The 16,050-nt window shown below is 42.1% G+C and overlaps 1 protein-coding gene and 1 long non-coding RNA gene across 3 annotated transcripts in view; one reads left to right on the top strand and one right to left on the bottom strand.

The window, feature by feature from the left end:
- Nucleotides 1-15,709, top strand: part of MATN1 (matrilin 1) — a 41,910-nt gene extending 26,201 nt beyond the window's left edge. Inside the window, exons 4-8 of one of the 2 annotated variants that reach the window (XM_033953733.1) lie at nt 1,256-1,378; nt 3,176-3,580; nt 8,573-8,725; nt 11,448-11,528; nt 13,732-15,709. In XM_033953733.1, coding sequence (XP_033809624.1) covers nt 1,256-1,378; nt 3,176-3,580; nt 8,573-8,725; nt 11,448-11,528; nt 13,732-13,781 — 812 coding nt within the window. In that variant the 3' untranslated portion in view covers nt 13,782-15,709. Of the gene's footprint in view, nt 1-1,249; nt 1,379-3,175; nt 3,581-8,572; nt 8,726-11,447; nt 11,529-13,731 lie in introns of both variants that reach the window. The other variant, XM_033953732.1, reaches the window with a different exon arrangement.
- LOC117364498 lies at nt 1,103-4,229 on the bottom strand. Its single transcript, XR_004540259.1, has 3 exons — nt 4,170-4,229; nt 3,111-3,410; nt 1,103-1,350 (listed from the first exon to the last, which is right to left on the bottom strand). It is a non-coding gene; the product is annotated as an uncharacterized LOC117364498 (long non-coding RNA).
- Nucleotides 15,710-16,050: the final 341 nt, after the last annotated feature.

Below are 16,050 nucleotides of genomic sequence, written 5' to 3'. Positions count from 1 at the left end.
TGTAACTCGTTCTTAACCCGTGGACTGCCTGTATTCAGGACCTTGACATTTCCAGCCAGGATGATAAAAAAAACCTAAACTGTTGTAAACTGAAGTCATCTCCTTCGGCCATTAAATTCATCCCACCAGTCTTTTCTTTTGAAATCTTTACTTCTTTATCAGCCGTCTTCCCAGAATTGCTCAGAAAATAGCTCACATATAATTGCGTACGTGGGAACACAACTGGTTCCAATATCTGACCGAAAGCCCTATTTGCTTACAGAAGGACGTGAACCTAAGTAGCATGATACTGCAGTCTGCAGGTCCCGCATGACTGCCTGAGTTTAGCCCGAAATAAAGAGAAAATCATATTTGCATGTTTATTTTCAGAGTTCTCAGCTGTGCTACAGACTGAGTTCTGGTAAGCGACTTAGTCAGATTGCAAGATCCGTTGGTGATATGCTAAGTGGCATCTTTTTGTTAATTCAAAGAAGGATCTCTGTACATCTTAAGCTGACAGCCGGTCTTATTTGTGTTCCAGCCAACATTCATCTGGGGCCTACATAAGGGAATCTGACCATTTCCCGACCCCTTTTCTCTCCCTCCTTCCCATACCCTGGAATGTCAATGGCCCTCCCTTCTATGGAATTTGACAAATTTCCCCTTCCAATCACCTCTCCTTCCCTCCTTTCTGGAATATCACCAATTCCCCCTTCTCCCAGAGCTCCCTCTCCTTCCCTCTTACAACATCAACAACCAACCTCCCCTCCCTCCCTCCTTCTCCCCTATGGAAACCCCTGGGCCTATTTGCTCCTCTCCTGGTAGTCTAGTGTTGGAAAGAGCAGGAACAAAGCCCGCTCACTCCTGCCCATCATAGCTGTACCTTCAACATGGGCACTGTGACCACTAGCAGTGCCACCCATGCAAGCATATTTTATAAAATGAGGTTATGTAAATCGTGACTCCACCAGACTCCTCCCATGCTCCTCTCTTGAAAATGCCTACTCAAAAGTGGCACACGAGATGGGAATTGCGTTTCATATCCTTTTACGGGTGAGGTAATTTTTCAGTAAAAAAAAAAAACCAAGGTTTATAAAGATACTTCCAGAATGTTCCAGTGAGAACTCATTTGCTATAAAAGGGAGATTGTAAACACAATAGAAGCATATCGGATAAATTGGCAATATGCTTTACAAGCCATGTAATGGATATAAAACAAGGGAGAAGGAGAAATATTCTGATAAACCGTGATTTTTCCTTTTTCTTCAAGTAACAGCGTCAGACCTATGCGCTACGAGGGACCACAACTGTGAACAGATCTGTGTCAGCTCCCCAGGCTCCTACTCCTGTGCCTGTAGAGAAGGTTTCACACTAAATGAAGACAGAAAGACATGTAATGGTAAAAACTGTACTTGCAAACATCATGGTGCTTTGTTAAAACTGACCTGGAAATCTATTTACAAGTGTGTGTTGTAGCTAGGGGCAAGTGGGATGTGTGTATATGAGAGAGAGAAGGGCAGAGTGAATGAGGGCAAGTGGGATGTGTGTGAGAGAACTTGAAAACAAAACCAAAACTGCAGTATAATATACACAAAAACGTGTATAACATACATAAAATAAATATAATAAAAAAATCCCAAAACTGGTCCTAGTATCCATATGGACCAGACCCGACATGGTCCGTGTTTCGAAAAAACACTTCATCCTCAGGGGTCCTGGATGATGGTACATAGAATATCAAAATACCAGATTGGAAAAAACCAAAATCGAACGGAACAGGCGTTAAATTCTCCCGTGTAGGTGCTGCACTGTGAAACAGGAGAATTCAACGCCTGTTCCGTTCGATTTTAGGCTTTTCTAATCTGTTTTTTTTATATTCTAGGTACCATCATCTGGGACCCCTGAGGAAGAAGAGTTTTTTCGAAACCATGTTGGGTCCAGTCCACATGAATACTAGGACCTGTTTTTGGATTTATTTTATGTATGTTATACATGTTTTTATGATTTTTTTTAAAAATTAAATTCCTGCACCTTGTACATTATTACCGCAGTTCTGGTTTTGTTTTCTGCTTTGCATTATTTCTGCAGTTTTTGTTGGGGGTGTTTGTCTTGCCTGTGAGAGAACTTGCCCTCATAGTGACCAATCAGGTTTCACAGTTCATTGTCCAAGAGAAAAGGCGAAACTGTATTGGTCACCAATGGCAACGTTTGAGGAGATCTTCCTTTTCTCCTGCTCTTATAAATAGACCCTGTCTAAGTGTCAATGTTCATGTTCACCTAGGGGGTCTTTTACTAAGGCGCACTTGCCGATTTAGCGAGCGCTAAATGCTAACGAGGCCCATTACATTCTAGGTATTGTGTTTTATTCATTGACCTTTATTTCTTCATTCAAGTGGAATAACATGGAACCACCTTTAAGTATGGTAGTAGATTAAATTGGTGTACAATATACAGCCTAGCTTAGAATAATACTTGGAAACATCCTGAAATGTTCCAAGAGTACCTTAATGTTTCTCCATCCATATTTTTATGCTCTTGTGGGGCAGGGTTGATATAGTGTATCTAGATTTTCATTATCACGGCTCTTAACCCTTTCAGGACCAAGGGACATATTTGTCCCATAACTTTAAAATCCTATAAATTTTGATTGGGATAGTCTACAGTTCTAAATTTGATATGTACGGATTCCATATGATACTGCCTTTATGTAAACAAACTGGTTCCGACATTCATTCATTAGCGTCGTTGCTAGATTGACGAGAAGATTCACTTGCCACACTGTCCATAAGCCAGAAGTGTGATTTTTTTAAATAAAAATAATGATATTTCACAAAAAAAAATCAATTTTTTGGCATCTGCAAGCCCTTTTTACCATAAAAATGTCGTCAAAACCACAAAAATTGGCCTACGATCCTTATGGTCCTGAAAGGGTTAAGAACATCTCTCATTATAATTTTAAATAATATACATTATAATCTTTTTTTTCCCATTTGCTAATCCTCAACCTGCCTATTCTTTTTGATTGTAACCATTCCTCCTTCTCTGATCCCCCCCTTCCAAATAGTCCCCTTTTTGAATAATTCTATCCTCTCACCAGCATTTTACAAACACTTTTTTTAAAATAACCTTACCTATTTTGATACTTCAAAATGTTTCTTTTCTGTCTTTAAGTGTTCTGGATCTTTCTTTTTTTCAGCCTGCGGATCAGCTGCTACGGACCTCGTTTTCCTCATTGATGGGTCTAAGAGTGTGAGGCCTGAAAACTTTGAACTGGTGAAGAAGTTTATCAGTCAGATTGTGGACTCCTTGGATGTGGGAGAGACGAAAGCTCAGGTTGGATTGGTTCAGTATTCAAGTTCTGTCAGGCAGGAGTTCCCTTTGGGCCAGTACAAAACCAAGAAGCAGATCAAGGATGCAGTCAAAAAGATGTCCTACATGGAAAAAGGCACAATGACCGGCCAGGCTCTCTCCTATCTTGTGGACAATAGTTTTGCTGTCTCCAATGGCGCGAGACCTGGTGTTCAAAAGGTGGGCATTGTCTTCACAGACGGACGTTCACAAGATTACATCAAGGATGCTGCCAAGAAAGCCAAAGATCTAGGTAGGGCTCCATGGCTCCCTATTTAATTCATAGTATTTTTATGGATTATAAGGCCCATCTAGTCTGCTTCCGTTTACAAATGCCATAGAACCCATTAGATTTCAGGCTTATTCTAGTTTTATTGAACAGTAATTTCATTTCTTAATTGTAATTTTTTTTAAATTTTTTGTAAACTGCATAGAACTTTACGAGATAACCAAATAATTAGAAATAATACTATAATGATCTAGATCGGTGGTCTCAAACTCAAACCCTTTGCGGGGCCACATTTTGGATTTGTAGGTACTTGGAAGGCCGCAGAAAAAATAGTTAATGCCTTATTAAAGAAATGACAATTTTGCATGAGGTAAAACTCTTTATAGTTTATAAAACTTTCCTTTAACAGTTAAAAGGAAAGATATATAAACTATAAAGAGTTTTACCTTATGCAAAATTGTCATTTCTTTTAATAAGACATTAACTATTTTTTCTGCGGCCCTCCAAGTACTCTATTTTTTCTGCAGCCCTCACATTTAAAGTTTAGTATCTTTTCTTTCTCAAAACTGGCACATTTCAATCACTATATTGAAAATAAAATCATTTTCCCTACCTTTGTTGTCTGGTGACTTTATTTTTCTGTGCTTTCAACTATGTTTCCAGGGCCTTCTTGTCCTTTGACTGTTTTTCTCTCCGTCTTCACTTTCTGCCTTGCATCCATCTTTGTTCACACTACACAGGGAAAATATTTATAACATTATTCTACATTATTCATCAGTATTTTCCTTCGTGTGCCGACATGATGACGTCGTCGCGTCGTTGCACGGAGGTTCCCCTCCCCCTCCCGCATTGGGTTAAATTTTGGCGGGATCGGCAGCGTCCTTTGTTGCCTGGAACCTTTGAATACCTCCTGCAATCGGTATGTCCTTGAATTTACAGTTTTTTGTCTTCCTTTTGCCATTTTAGTCAGTAAGCTTTGACTTGTTCATAGCACAGCTGTTTTATAGTACTGTCTGTGCTATGCACTGATAGAAACTTTTGCATTTCAGATCATCTCATTGATCCTGCAAACGATTTTCTCATTGAAATGCTTCATAGCTTATTACAGCTCATTACAGCCTACAGTGTGCTTTAAAGATTGTTGGGTCTCCTGAAGCAGACCACGAAACGGGGCCACGTCGAGACCCCCAGAGACATAAGTTTATTTCTAAAAGACAAGTATACTTATGATCCAGTGAGATTTATCACATATCAGAATTTTTGAATTTACATCACATTGATATAGTATTGAAATGAAAATTTTTTCATATTTTTACTTACTAGTTCTTAGAGAGTGACGTTGAACTACCTATGCAATGACTGGACGGTAAACTCTTACCCTAAGAGAGGGTTTTCACCCCCTCTTCAGAGTTTCACATCTCTGAGCATACCTTATAAAGCATCTTCACTCTCTCAGCACTAGGTTTCAGTATAGTCAGGTCTTGTTTTGACTTCTTGCATCCATCTTTGGCATTAACTTAATGTTCAATTTTTCTGCTTTCTTTTCAAAATCTACGTTTCCATGTCTTACCTTCCCTTCCTATCTCTCTCTTCTTCCGTCCTATTTCCATGGTCTGGCATCTCTTTCCTTCCTTTCTTTCCCTCCTTCCTTCTTTTCCTCTGGTCTGGCATCTGTCTCCTTCCCTTCCCCCATGCCCTGGCATCTCTCCCTCTTTTTCCATGGTCTGATATCTCCTTTCCTTCCCTCCCTCCCATGAACTTGGCTTCTCTTGTTCTTCTCCTCTCCCTTGTCTTCCTTCTCCTTCCTTCCCTCTCTTTCCCCAATTGGGTGCAGCAGCAACAGAAGCAGCATTTCCCTTCTCCTTTTCCTGTGCAGCAGAAGCATTTCTCTTTCCCTTTTCCTCCCTCTCCCTTTCCCTGTACAGCAGCAGCAGCAGCAGTAGCAGCATTTCCCTAGGGTCCCCCTTTCCTATGCAGCAGAAGCATTTCTCGTTCCCCTCCCCTTCCTTGTGGAGCAGCAGCGTGTCTGGCCGGCTCAGTTGATCGTTCTGTTCAAAGCCGCGGATGGCGGCTCCTCGCGAGATCCGCGCCTGCGTCTGAAGCCTCTCTGATGTTGAAATGTCAGAGAGGCTTCCGATGCAGGAGTGGATAGCGCGAGGAGCCGCCAACCCGAGGCTTTGAACGGAACGATCGACTGAGCCGGCCAGACACGCTGCTGCTCCAAAAGGAAGGGAAGGGGGAAGAGAAATGCTGTTTTGATCGCGTCCAGACCGCGGGCCGCAAAATAGCACCTGGAGAGCCACATGCGGCCCGCGGGCTGCGTGTTTGAGACCACTGATCTAGATGGTTTATTACAATATCCATGCCAGTTAGTTGCCTAAATGTTTCAAGAACAAATATAACACAAATAGTGGACAGTCTTTACTTCTTGAAGTATGACACAGGCAAGACATGCTAGGATGGGGGTCTTTCAGATAAAAGAGTATAGCCAAGTGCAAAGAGTGAGGGCTTTTGAGAGGCTGTGGGCTAGGGTGGCGGATAGAGTTCAACATAACTGTGCCTATGTGACTTAACAAAAGCACTGGCGCCTATGTGTCACCTATAGAAGGTTGACCACTTTGTAAGCTGTTGCTTCTTATGCAAATCAGTCTTGTTCTTTCTTCTTTCATCGTCTACTCATCAGATTAGCACCCATAGGGCCAGATTCTGGAAATGGTGCTCAAAATTGGGCAACCAAAATAGAAGAACAAATTCCATGGAGTATAACAAACACCAAATACAATAAAGTTGACCACAGAGCGCTGGAGAAATCTTTATTCAAACACTTCAGACACGGCCATGTTTTGGCTCTTCGGCCCTTTTCAGGATGCTTAGTTGTAACGAATAAGTCAAATTTTCTGGTAATTACACCGAGATTTCAAATCGTTTTTGTGTCCTTCCACTTGCAGGATTTATTTGCAAGCTGTGTAACTACCAGAAAATTTGACATTCTTTACAGCTACGACTCCAGAAGCAGGCCAAGGGGCCGAAACGCAGCCGTGTCAAATCTTGCCCGAAGCGTTTGAATAAAGATTTCATCTGGCACCCCCGTGGTCAGCTCAAAAATCGGCACCAGAAAAAAAAATCGTCACCGAGCACATTTTAATAAAGGACACTCCCGACTGAGCACCCTTTATATAATACCATGTCGTGCCGATTCGCAAGCCTAAATTAGGCACCAGCATTTACGCCAGCTGAAACCTGTGACATCTGGTTGCACAAATGGGCTCTATTCTATAACACTGTGGGCAAATGTTTAGAATGCCCCGACCCACCTATGCCCCTCCCAAGGCCACACCCCCTTTTGACTTGCGTGCTATGAGATTTAGGTGCCCAATGTTACAGAATCCAAATTATAAATCCCTAATGAAATAATTGAGATACGTTGGCTTTAGATCAATATACATATAGTATTATACATATAGTATTTATATAAATATTATACATTGATCTAAAGCCAACGTATCTTAATTATCTCATTAGGGATTTATAATTTGGATTATTATCTGCGAGTTCTTTTATTGGATTTTTAGTACAATGTTATAGAATAGTAACATACATAGTAACATAGTAGATGACGGCAGATAAAGACCCGAATGGTCCAATAGCAAGCTGATGCATGCAAATCCAAATTAGTGCCAACTAACTTCAATAACTGAATGCTAATGTTGATTAATTGAAAGCAGCTTGTTAACCAACTTGTTTCTTACGTGCATCTTTGATCCATGTCCAAATGTAAGTGCCACATACCGTATTTTCACGCATATAACACGCATACACGTATAGCGCGCGGGAACAAAGCATTTCTGTAAAAAAAATTTTATATAGCACGCACACGCGTATACCGCACATGCTGCTAAAACCTCCTCCCGCCAACCCCGCTTACTCCCTCTTCTGGCCTGCGAACTGGCATCCTCCCCTAGCTCACGTCACCCCCCCCCTCCCCCGCGATCCTACATCCCCCCCCAGCACCGCAAAGACATCGCTTACCCGACTGGGCACCGGCACCAGCACCAATGCACAGGACGTGCCAGTGCCAGTGCCCGAAGATCCTCCCTCGCCTGGGCTGGGCTGAGCTGGGCTGGGTGGTGCGAGGGAGATCCTCCCTCTTCCCTGTGCCGGGCTGGTCTGGGCTTTGAGCATTTGCGCATGCTCAAAGCCTTCTGGTCTCGCTCTCTCCGAGATTCTGAATCTGAGAAGTCTCCGCTAGGTATGATTCTATAAATCAAGTTTCAAGTTTAATACATTCTTTGATTAGATCGCAAAATCTCATTTCAATGCGATTTACATCAGGTAAAAATCAGATAAAATAATAAAATCCACATATATCACATATGCTGCTAATTGACATTGAAACATTAGGGAAAAGGGCACCTTAAATTACAATATTAAAAAAAATAAAACAAAAAATAAAATCAGGTATAGGTTTAGTACACACGGGATGGGAGACACCTACCCACATATTTCAGTAACCTCCTCATCCTACCCTAAAATATAGTGAGACTGATCTATTAAAAAGCGTCTTTAAAAAGCCAGCGCTTTAGGAGACTTTAAAATTTGTTCAATAGTTTTTCTTCTCTTAGATTAAGTGGGAGTAAGTTCCAGATTTGGGGGGCCGAAACAGAAAAAATCATGTCTCTCCTAGAGTATATAACTTTTAAAGAAGGAACTGTTAATAGGGCTTTGTCTTCCGATCTTAAGGATTTTCATGGGGAGTATGGTATTAAATATCTTTCTAGATGATGCTTGATAATTGTGCTTAACGGTCCCTAACAGTTAGGTGCCGTTTAAAGAATCAGGGCCCCACTTCCCCAACATAATGTTTATTGGATAAAAAGAGAAAATACATGACAAGGAGGATGGATCTATAGGACCCTGAGATCCACGACTCTGAAGGTTTTGGTTGTTTTTTTTTTTAATTCCTACTTTTCCAGGGCGCTGAGTAAAGCAAAAGTACATTTTCTTGCACCTTTACAGGCTTTAAGATGTATGCGGTTGGAGTTGGTAATGCTGTTGAGGACGAGCTCAAAGAAATTGCTTCTGAACCGGTTCCACAGCACTATTTCTACTCAGCCAACTTCAAGGCAATAAACCAGATTGGAAAAAAGCTACAGATGAAAATCTGCGTCAGTAAGTTTCTTGTGGGCTGGGGGGAATCTTTGGTGTTGTTTTTTTTTTTTTTTAATGACTCTGCCTTTTTCTCATTGACCTATCTGCTTGCAGCTCAGTTGGAACTGTCCTCTGTTAGGTTTCGGTACTAAAAATTTCCTGGGAGGTCCCCCCCACTTTTCTAATCACTGCCCCACAAGGCCTCCCCTCCTGTCATATCTCGCCCACATCGTCCTCCTTCCACATCAGCCCTGTTCAAGTCACCGCAGCCCCCATCGTCTCCTTCCAGTCCTAGCCCCCTCCTAGCGTCAGCTAGTCAATGAGAAATAATCAGGTCGAAGCCTCTCTTAATGGGTTTATCCTACGGAATATTGATCCCCTCACATTTTTATGCCTCTGTGTTTGGATCGTGAAGGATATAACATGAATCTGTGCATTTTACTGTCTTTTTTTCTCTCTCTCTTTAAAAAATAACAGCATTTCTCTACTCTTCCCACCAACCTTTTAAATGGCAAAACAATTTGGGTTACCTTGCCGGGGCTTATATCGGCTCGCTCTTTTCTCTCCACGCTGCAATTGCAGAAGATTTATAAACATTGGGCAGACAGACAAGAAATGTTTACAGAGATTAGGAAAGATGGAAAATTGGGCAACAGTATAATAACGGCAGCTGTTTTACTGCTGCAGCAGTAAAAATGGCCGTAGCACGCAGGAAAACCCCCCCACGTGTTATGGGATGATAAGGCTAACTTTTGGCACAGATTAGTAAAAGGACCCCATTGTGATGCAAATATTCAGTGGAGCGCTATCCACATAAATTGATACAGATAAGATTTCCATATATTCAATAGCATTAGGCGTATATCTCCGAATTCTATAAAAAGCGCTGCCAATTGCATGCACAAATGTGGGCGTGCAACCAACTTGTGCAGGCAATGTAATTGAATGGCCAACTAATTAATACCAATCATTGGCGTTTCAATAAGAAATTATTGGCACTAGTTAGAGGTAATTACAGGTTGTATATGTAAATTGAGGTGCAGGATCCATGCGCAGAGTTTACCCATAAGTCAAGGGGCATGGAAACGGGTGGGTCATGGGTGGATCAGAGGCATTCCTTTAAGTTACGCGTGTAGTTTTAGCATAAGGGCATCTGCGCCGATCTAGGGGTGGGCGCTTATACCACGCTTTCATTGGTGTCTAAATCGTTGACACAATATAGCTGTGAAAAGTCTGTAATGCCTAAATTTTGGCCCTGATGCAGCAGATAAGAACATAACTCCGCGAAGCGCTGGCCGCGTCGGCACTTTTTTCTGACTAAGCGACGCCTTCCGATAAAGTGGCGTCTTTTTGAGACTAAACACTGTTTTTGGAGAAATAACTTATTAGTCACCGTTTTCAATTGAGTGGATTGGTGCATAAAAATAAATAAATAATAAAATTTAAAAAAAAAAAAGAGTTTTGAAAAATTAATGCTTGATAGGATGAGAATCTATGCACCCAAAAAATTCTGTGACACACACAAGACTTACTTGAACTTATGGCTGAAGTACAAGTTCATATATCCATAGAGAACTACAACCGATCTCAAGGGCTCACAGGCTAAAAGTCCGATGTATATTTTGGACTAATAACCCGATCGTGAGCTATCATTGATCTTATTTGTTCTCTTTTTTCTGAGTTCTTTCCTCAAGTTTTTTTATGTTTAGATTTTAAATATATTAAATTCTTATCAGTCAATTTAACTTGTTATTTCTTATTTCTTATAAACCAGTTTTCAGCGCTGGTCTTCGGTCTTCCTTTAAGTAATAACCAATGTATCCCTTTCAAGACTAAACTTTATAAAGAGTATTAACTTTATGAAAATAGGGTACTTAGCTTCATAGCATAGCTTCACAAACTACGACGGAAGATCTCCGTTTCGCTCTTATATAGTTCTCTAAGAGCTTCGTCAGGAAACCACCAGCATTCATACTAAAAGAAGCACCGGTAGCACCAACCCTTCTCTCTGCCCCACCTGCTCCTTTCCTCACCACACACGCGCCTTCACTTCCCCACCCCCACCGTACCTCTAGCTCTCTGCCAGCGTGAGCAGAGTCTCCAACCTGATGTTCGCGCCAATATCAGCCGTCCTCTGATGTCACTTTCGGGTCCCGCACTTAGGACTTGACGTCAGAGAGAGAGGGAGAGAGCCGACGGGGGCAGCAAATTGCCGACGCTGCTCACGCCGGGAAAGTTGAAGAGGTACGCGTGAAGGGAACGGGAGGCGCGCGCACAGCAAGTGGGCGGGGAGGGTACGGGGCAGAGAAGATGGTTGGGGGAGGGGTGCCGCCACCCCGGACGCCTCTCACCCCTCGCTATGCCACCGAGTGTCACTATCCTTAGGACTTTGGCCTGTTTCCATATCCTGACCAAAACTAAAATGGCTAAAGTTGACTGTTATGATGATTTATAATGCCAAATGGTAGCCAATCTGCTGCAGGGAAATTGATAAAACAAAGCGCTTCTGTCATTAGCATCCGATGCCAGCCACCTAAGTCCTTTTGAACACTGGCCTGGAAGGGCATATGGTTGGTTTTGTCTCCCATACTAGTACAGTAATTTCCCTTCGCACGGTTTCCCTTTTGTGTTGATCATTGCGCCAGTCACCCAGTTTGCCTTGTTTAGATTACATAGACCATTATGTCAGTGACGCTGGCAGAAATTTACGCTGGTAAACGGGAGTCTGCTCTCTTGCCTTCAGAGGAAAATCCATGTGCGTGCGAATCCATTCTGAAGTTTCAGGAGAAAGTGGAGAAGCTCATCCAGACGTTGACACGGACGCATATCCTTTTTTCGTATATAAAGTGGTAGTCGGGGTTGGCTTCAACATTAGAAAGACGATGCGGTTTTGGGGGAGGGGTGGCTGAGAGCAGCTGCAGTCGATGCTAAACAATAAGCCCTGAGGATCGCACAAACTTAGGGTTATCGTATTTTGCATCCAAAAATCCTGGATGCATGGCAACGCCCCATTCTGTCCCCCTCCCCCCCCAGCTCTGCCCAGTTTTGCATCCAGCCCCACCTCTAGCCCAGCCCCATTCTGCCCTCAGCTCTGCCCTCCCCCCCCCCTCAGCAAGCTGCTTTTTAATATTCCTGATCTCCGGGCCATGTTCAAGGGTCTCCGAGCATGCAGAGATGCCTGTGACGTCATCTGTGCATGCTCAGAGACCCTGCAGACGCAACCAGAGCTTTCCAAAACCCGGACAAAACTGTCGGGTTTTGGAAAGTCCGTTTGGGCACTCGGTCAGTCCTCTAAAAAGAAGACATGTCTGAGTTTTCCTGGACGTCTGGTAGCCGCACCTAAACTGAAATAACCACAAGTGAATATGGCACTTCTTCTTGATGTAGGACTTTTGGGCAATGCCATTTGGGTCTCCAAACTTTTGGCCAGCCAGACTTTTAGCTACTGGACTTTTGGGAACCCAGATAGCAGAACCTAATAGTCCTTTCTCTGCTTCTCTCCTGTACCAACCTCCGGTATTCATTAACAGAGGCTGCTCACTGCTGTGGTTTGGGGTACTAAGTTGGAACAGAAGGGAGAAGTGGAATGTTCTAGGCTAGGGTTACCAGATTTTCCGTTTGGAAAATCCGGACCCTTAGACCTGCCTTCCAGTCCCACCCAGTTCCATCCATCCCCACCCTGTCATGCCCCATCCCCGCTCCAGATCCTGCCTAGCCCCGCCCCCCCCCTGCTGTCCGTCCGATGATTTGATAGAAGCTTTTCAAAACCTGGATAAAGTGCCAGGTTTTGAAAAGCCGTCCGGACCCCCGACATGTCCTTAAAAGGAGGACGTGTCTGGGGAAATACCATCTGGTAACCCTACTCCAGACAGTGACTCTGAGGGAGGATTGTCCTTCCTCACAGGCACTCCCTGAGGCAGCTAACATCTGCTCCAAGGACCCCAGTGAGCAGCCACAGGTCGGTTTGTGCAAGAACTAGAGAGAAGACTTTTAGATTCTGCCTTTTGGGCACACAAACTTCCAGCACCAAAACGTAAGTGCCCAGAAGTCACAGGCATCCTAATGGTAACACCAAAACATTACATTACATTACATTAGTGACTTCTATTCCGCCTATACTTTGCAGTTCAAGGCGGATTACAAAAGAGCTGACTGGACATTTCCAGTAACGTTACAATTGGTTTTTGGTTATAAAAGAGGTAAGATAGCTGGATAATTTCCAGGAGAACTTGCAAATTGGATAGTAAAAATGACTGGACATTTCTAGATAATATTACAAATAGGTTACCAATAAGATTACATTACATTTTAGGGATCTGTATTCTTGGTTGGAATTTTGAGCCCCAAAGCTCATATAACCACTTCTAACCGTATGGACGGCGGACAATATTCAAATAGTTTATTTGCCTAGCTAAATTACTGATGGAAATTGTCTCATTGTATGTGTATACAAGCAAAGTCTAATTTTTAAAAGTTTGACATTGAGTCCTATATATCTGCCAGGTGCTTGGGACCTGGGTTGGCCGCTGCTGGAGACAGGATACTGGGCTTGATGGACCTTCGTTCTGTCCCAGTACGGCAACTCTTATGTTTTTATGTGAGTCAACTATAAGATAATCAAACCACTGTGACATCACTGATGAGGTTGGATCTGAGGCATTGGTGGAATGAGGCATTATGACATCACAGTCTCAGCTCTGGACTGTTGCTACTCTTTGGGCTTCTCCTGGTACTTGGGACCTGGGTTGGCCACTGTTGGAAACAGGATACTGGACTTGATGGACCTTCAGTCTGTCCCAGTTTGGCAAGTCTTATGTTCTTATAGCAGTTAAAAAATTGTTGCAACCCTCTCCCCCTCCCCACGAGTGGTATTCTATAAACCTGGCACAATCTGGTTAGCACTGTTGACTATCCCACTCACCGACACTTATCTAGTTAGCGGTGCCTGCTAACTGGATAAGTGCTTTGAATATCGGCTCGTAAGTTTGCATCCGATGGAGGGTTCGTGCTCCTTAACTCTGGCACACTGGAAGCTGCGACACAAAGAATTGCGGCCCTGGAGAACAAAATCATTTAATTTTGGAAGAAGCACCTTTTTGGCCTCCAGTCTTCTTCCGAATATATAGTAAGATACCAGTAACCAACTCTGCCCTGCACAGAACGGAGGAAGTAAGCCAAAGTACCCCGGATTTGTATGTAACAAGTGTCTCGTCAAGTTATCTTCTTGTACAATGGTAAGATAATGTTAGTGCAGACATGGTATTAATGCAAAACTCTGTGAACCACTGTATGCCATAACAATCTTGCATCCTGTCTATAGGATACACACATGCAAAAAAACATTTAAAAACCTAAAAGTTTTTTTAAAAAATTTATTAAACATAATATAAATATATGTTCCTTTTTCTCTGTCAACATTAATGCCAGATCTGTGAATCTTTTATTCATTTAGGGGCCCTTTTACCAGACAGCATTACAATGTGGCCTTAGCATACACTTAGGCGGGTCTTTCCCAGGTTCTAAGACGCTGAGGTAAAAATGGTGGGTTTTCCTATTTTTTGTATTAAAGGTCATACACAAATTTTACCATTAGCATATGGCTAGGGTTACCAGATTTTCCCGAAGGAAAATCCGGACCCAAGGCCACGTCTGCGGGCACACTCCGTTCCGCCTCCATCATGCCCTGTTCCATTTTGTTACTAACTATTTATTAATGAAACAGTAACGAAATAGTAATAAAACAAAAATAAAACAAGAATAAATTAAATAGAAGTACTGGGAATTATGAAGAATCCCCCCACCTGCATCTGTGTGATAACGGTGGAAATCTGAACTCCCATGAAGTACTTTCTGTATTGAATTGAATAATATACTGATGATATATCCAGCACTGCTGTACTGTTCAGGTCGATTTTTGTAATAGTGAGGCTTTCCTCTTTATAACTATACAATTATACGGATTATAGGAAGATGGCTCAGATGCAGATTCCATAGTAACAAGCATAAAATGTTAAACAAACATACATAATTCAGTTGTTAAAAAAACAACACTCTTAAAAATGGTCGGTAAACATCAGAAATCTTCAAATCCATAAACTATCTGCATTGAAAATGCATGAAATAGATTTGATAACTGGAGAAAGAGCAGACCAAACAAGTGTGAAAATATGAAGAACTTTAATCAGAACAAACCATATGCCTGACGTGGCCATGTTTCGCCCCCAAGGCTGCATCAGAGGCCATAAAACCAGAGAAGTAAAACCTCTCTATAGATTTTTAAAAAGCAATAGCAGTGAAAGACGGCAATAATAGAAAATCATTTTCTCCAGAGAAGTTAAAGCCTAACAATCACCTCCCTCTGGATTAGCAATGTAATATCAGCAGTCAAACAGGAAGTGGAATCACTTCCTGCTGGTATTGGATAAAAACAAGGAAGCAAAAAAATGGAACAGCACATTTTTAATTAGGGCGGCCTTTTGTTAAAGGTTAGCCTGAATTAAAAGAATTAGCATGTGCTAAATGCTAAAAAGCTCATTTTATACTTAACGGGCATCTTAGCCATTAACATGCAATGACCTTTTCATGTGCAGGGGTATGGAATGCCCCTGTTGGCCAAATTTGGAAATGCAGTGACAGGAATTCATTTAGAAAACTGTTAAAAACACAATTATTTATTGATGCATTTTTCTGAGTATTGATTGTTCTTAGAATTAATGCTGTCTGTTTCTACTTGTCCTGATTTGTTTTAACATTTTATGTAGGTAACCATTTTGTTAACCGTAGGACATTCCAACCTGCTTCTCTGGAGTCTCCCCTCTCCCACAAAGGCCCAGCCCATTTTGCTTTACCATTGCATGAGTTCCTCAAGGCAGTGCGCCAGACCCTTCTCTTCCTCCTCACACTTTGAAAGATAGTCATAAGTTGTTTTAAAATATATCACAAATATGTACAATGAGAGTACTTGTATGTCTGTCTTTTCAACACCGTTTCTATCTTTCAAAAAAAATAAAAAAAATGTCATTAGAAAGAGTTATTTTTATTTTGAATAGAGGAAACAATAAAGCACTTCTGGAGACTGTGTAAATATTTCTTATTTTGTTCTGCTGTGCTTCAATCCTGGATTTCCCCTGAGGCAGAGTAAACAGTTGCCTGGGTTGAAAGAGGCGCCTCCCTCTGGTTCATATCGGTACTGCTTTCTGATCAGGTGTAAACGTCCATACCTAGATCACTCATCTGTATAAGTACATGAGCGCATTACAAAGCTGCTCAATTCCGGTCCTTGATGTCCACAGGCAGGCCAGGTTTTCAGAATATCCCCAATGAATGTGCATGAGAAAAATTTGCAT

Source organism: Geotrypetes seraphini, chromosome 8 (assembly GCF_902459505.1).
Source record: "Geotrypetes seraphini chromosome 8, aGeoSer1.1, whole genome shotgun sequence".
Lineage (NCBI taxonomy): Eukaryota > Metazoa > Chordata > Amphibia > Gymnophiona > Dermophiidae > Geotrypetes > Geotrypetes seraphini.
Note: the sequence above shows the minus strand (reverse complement) of the source record. Positions and strands in the feature narration are given on the sequence as shown.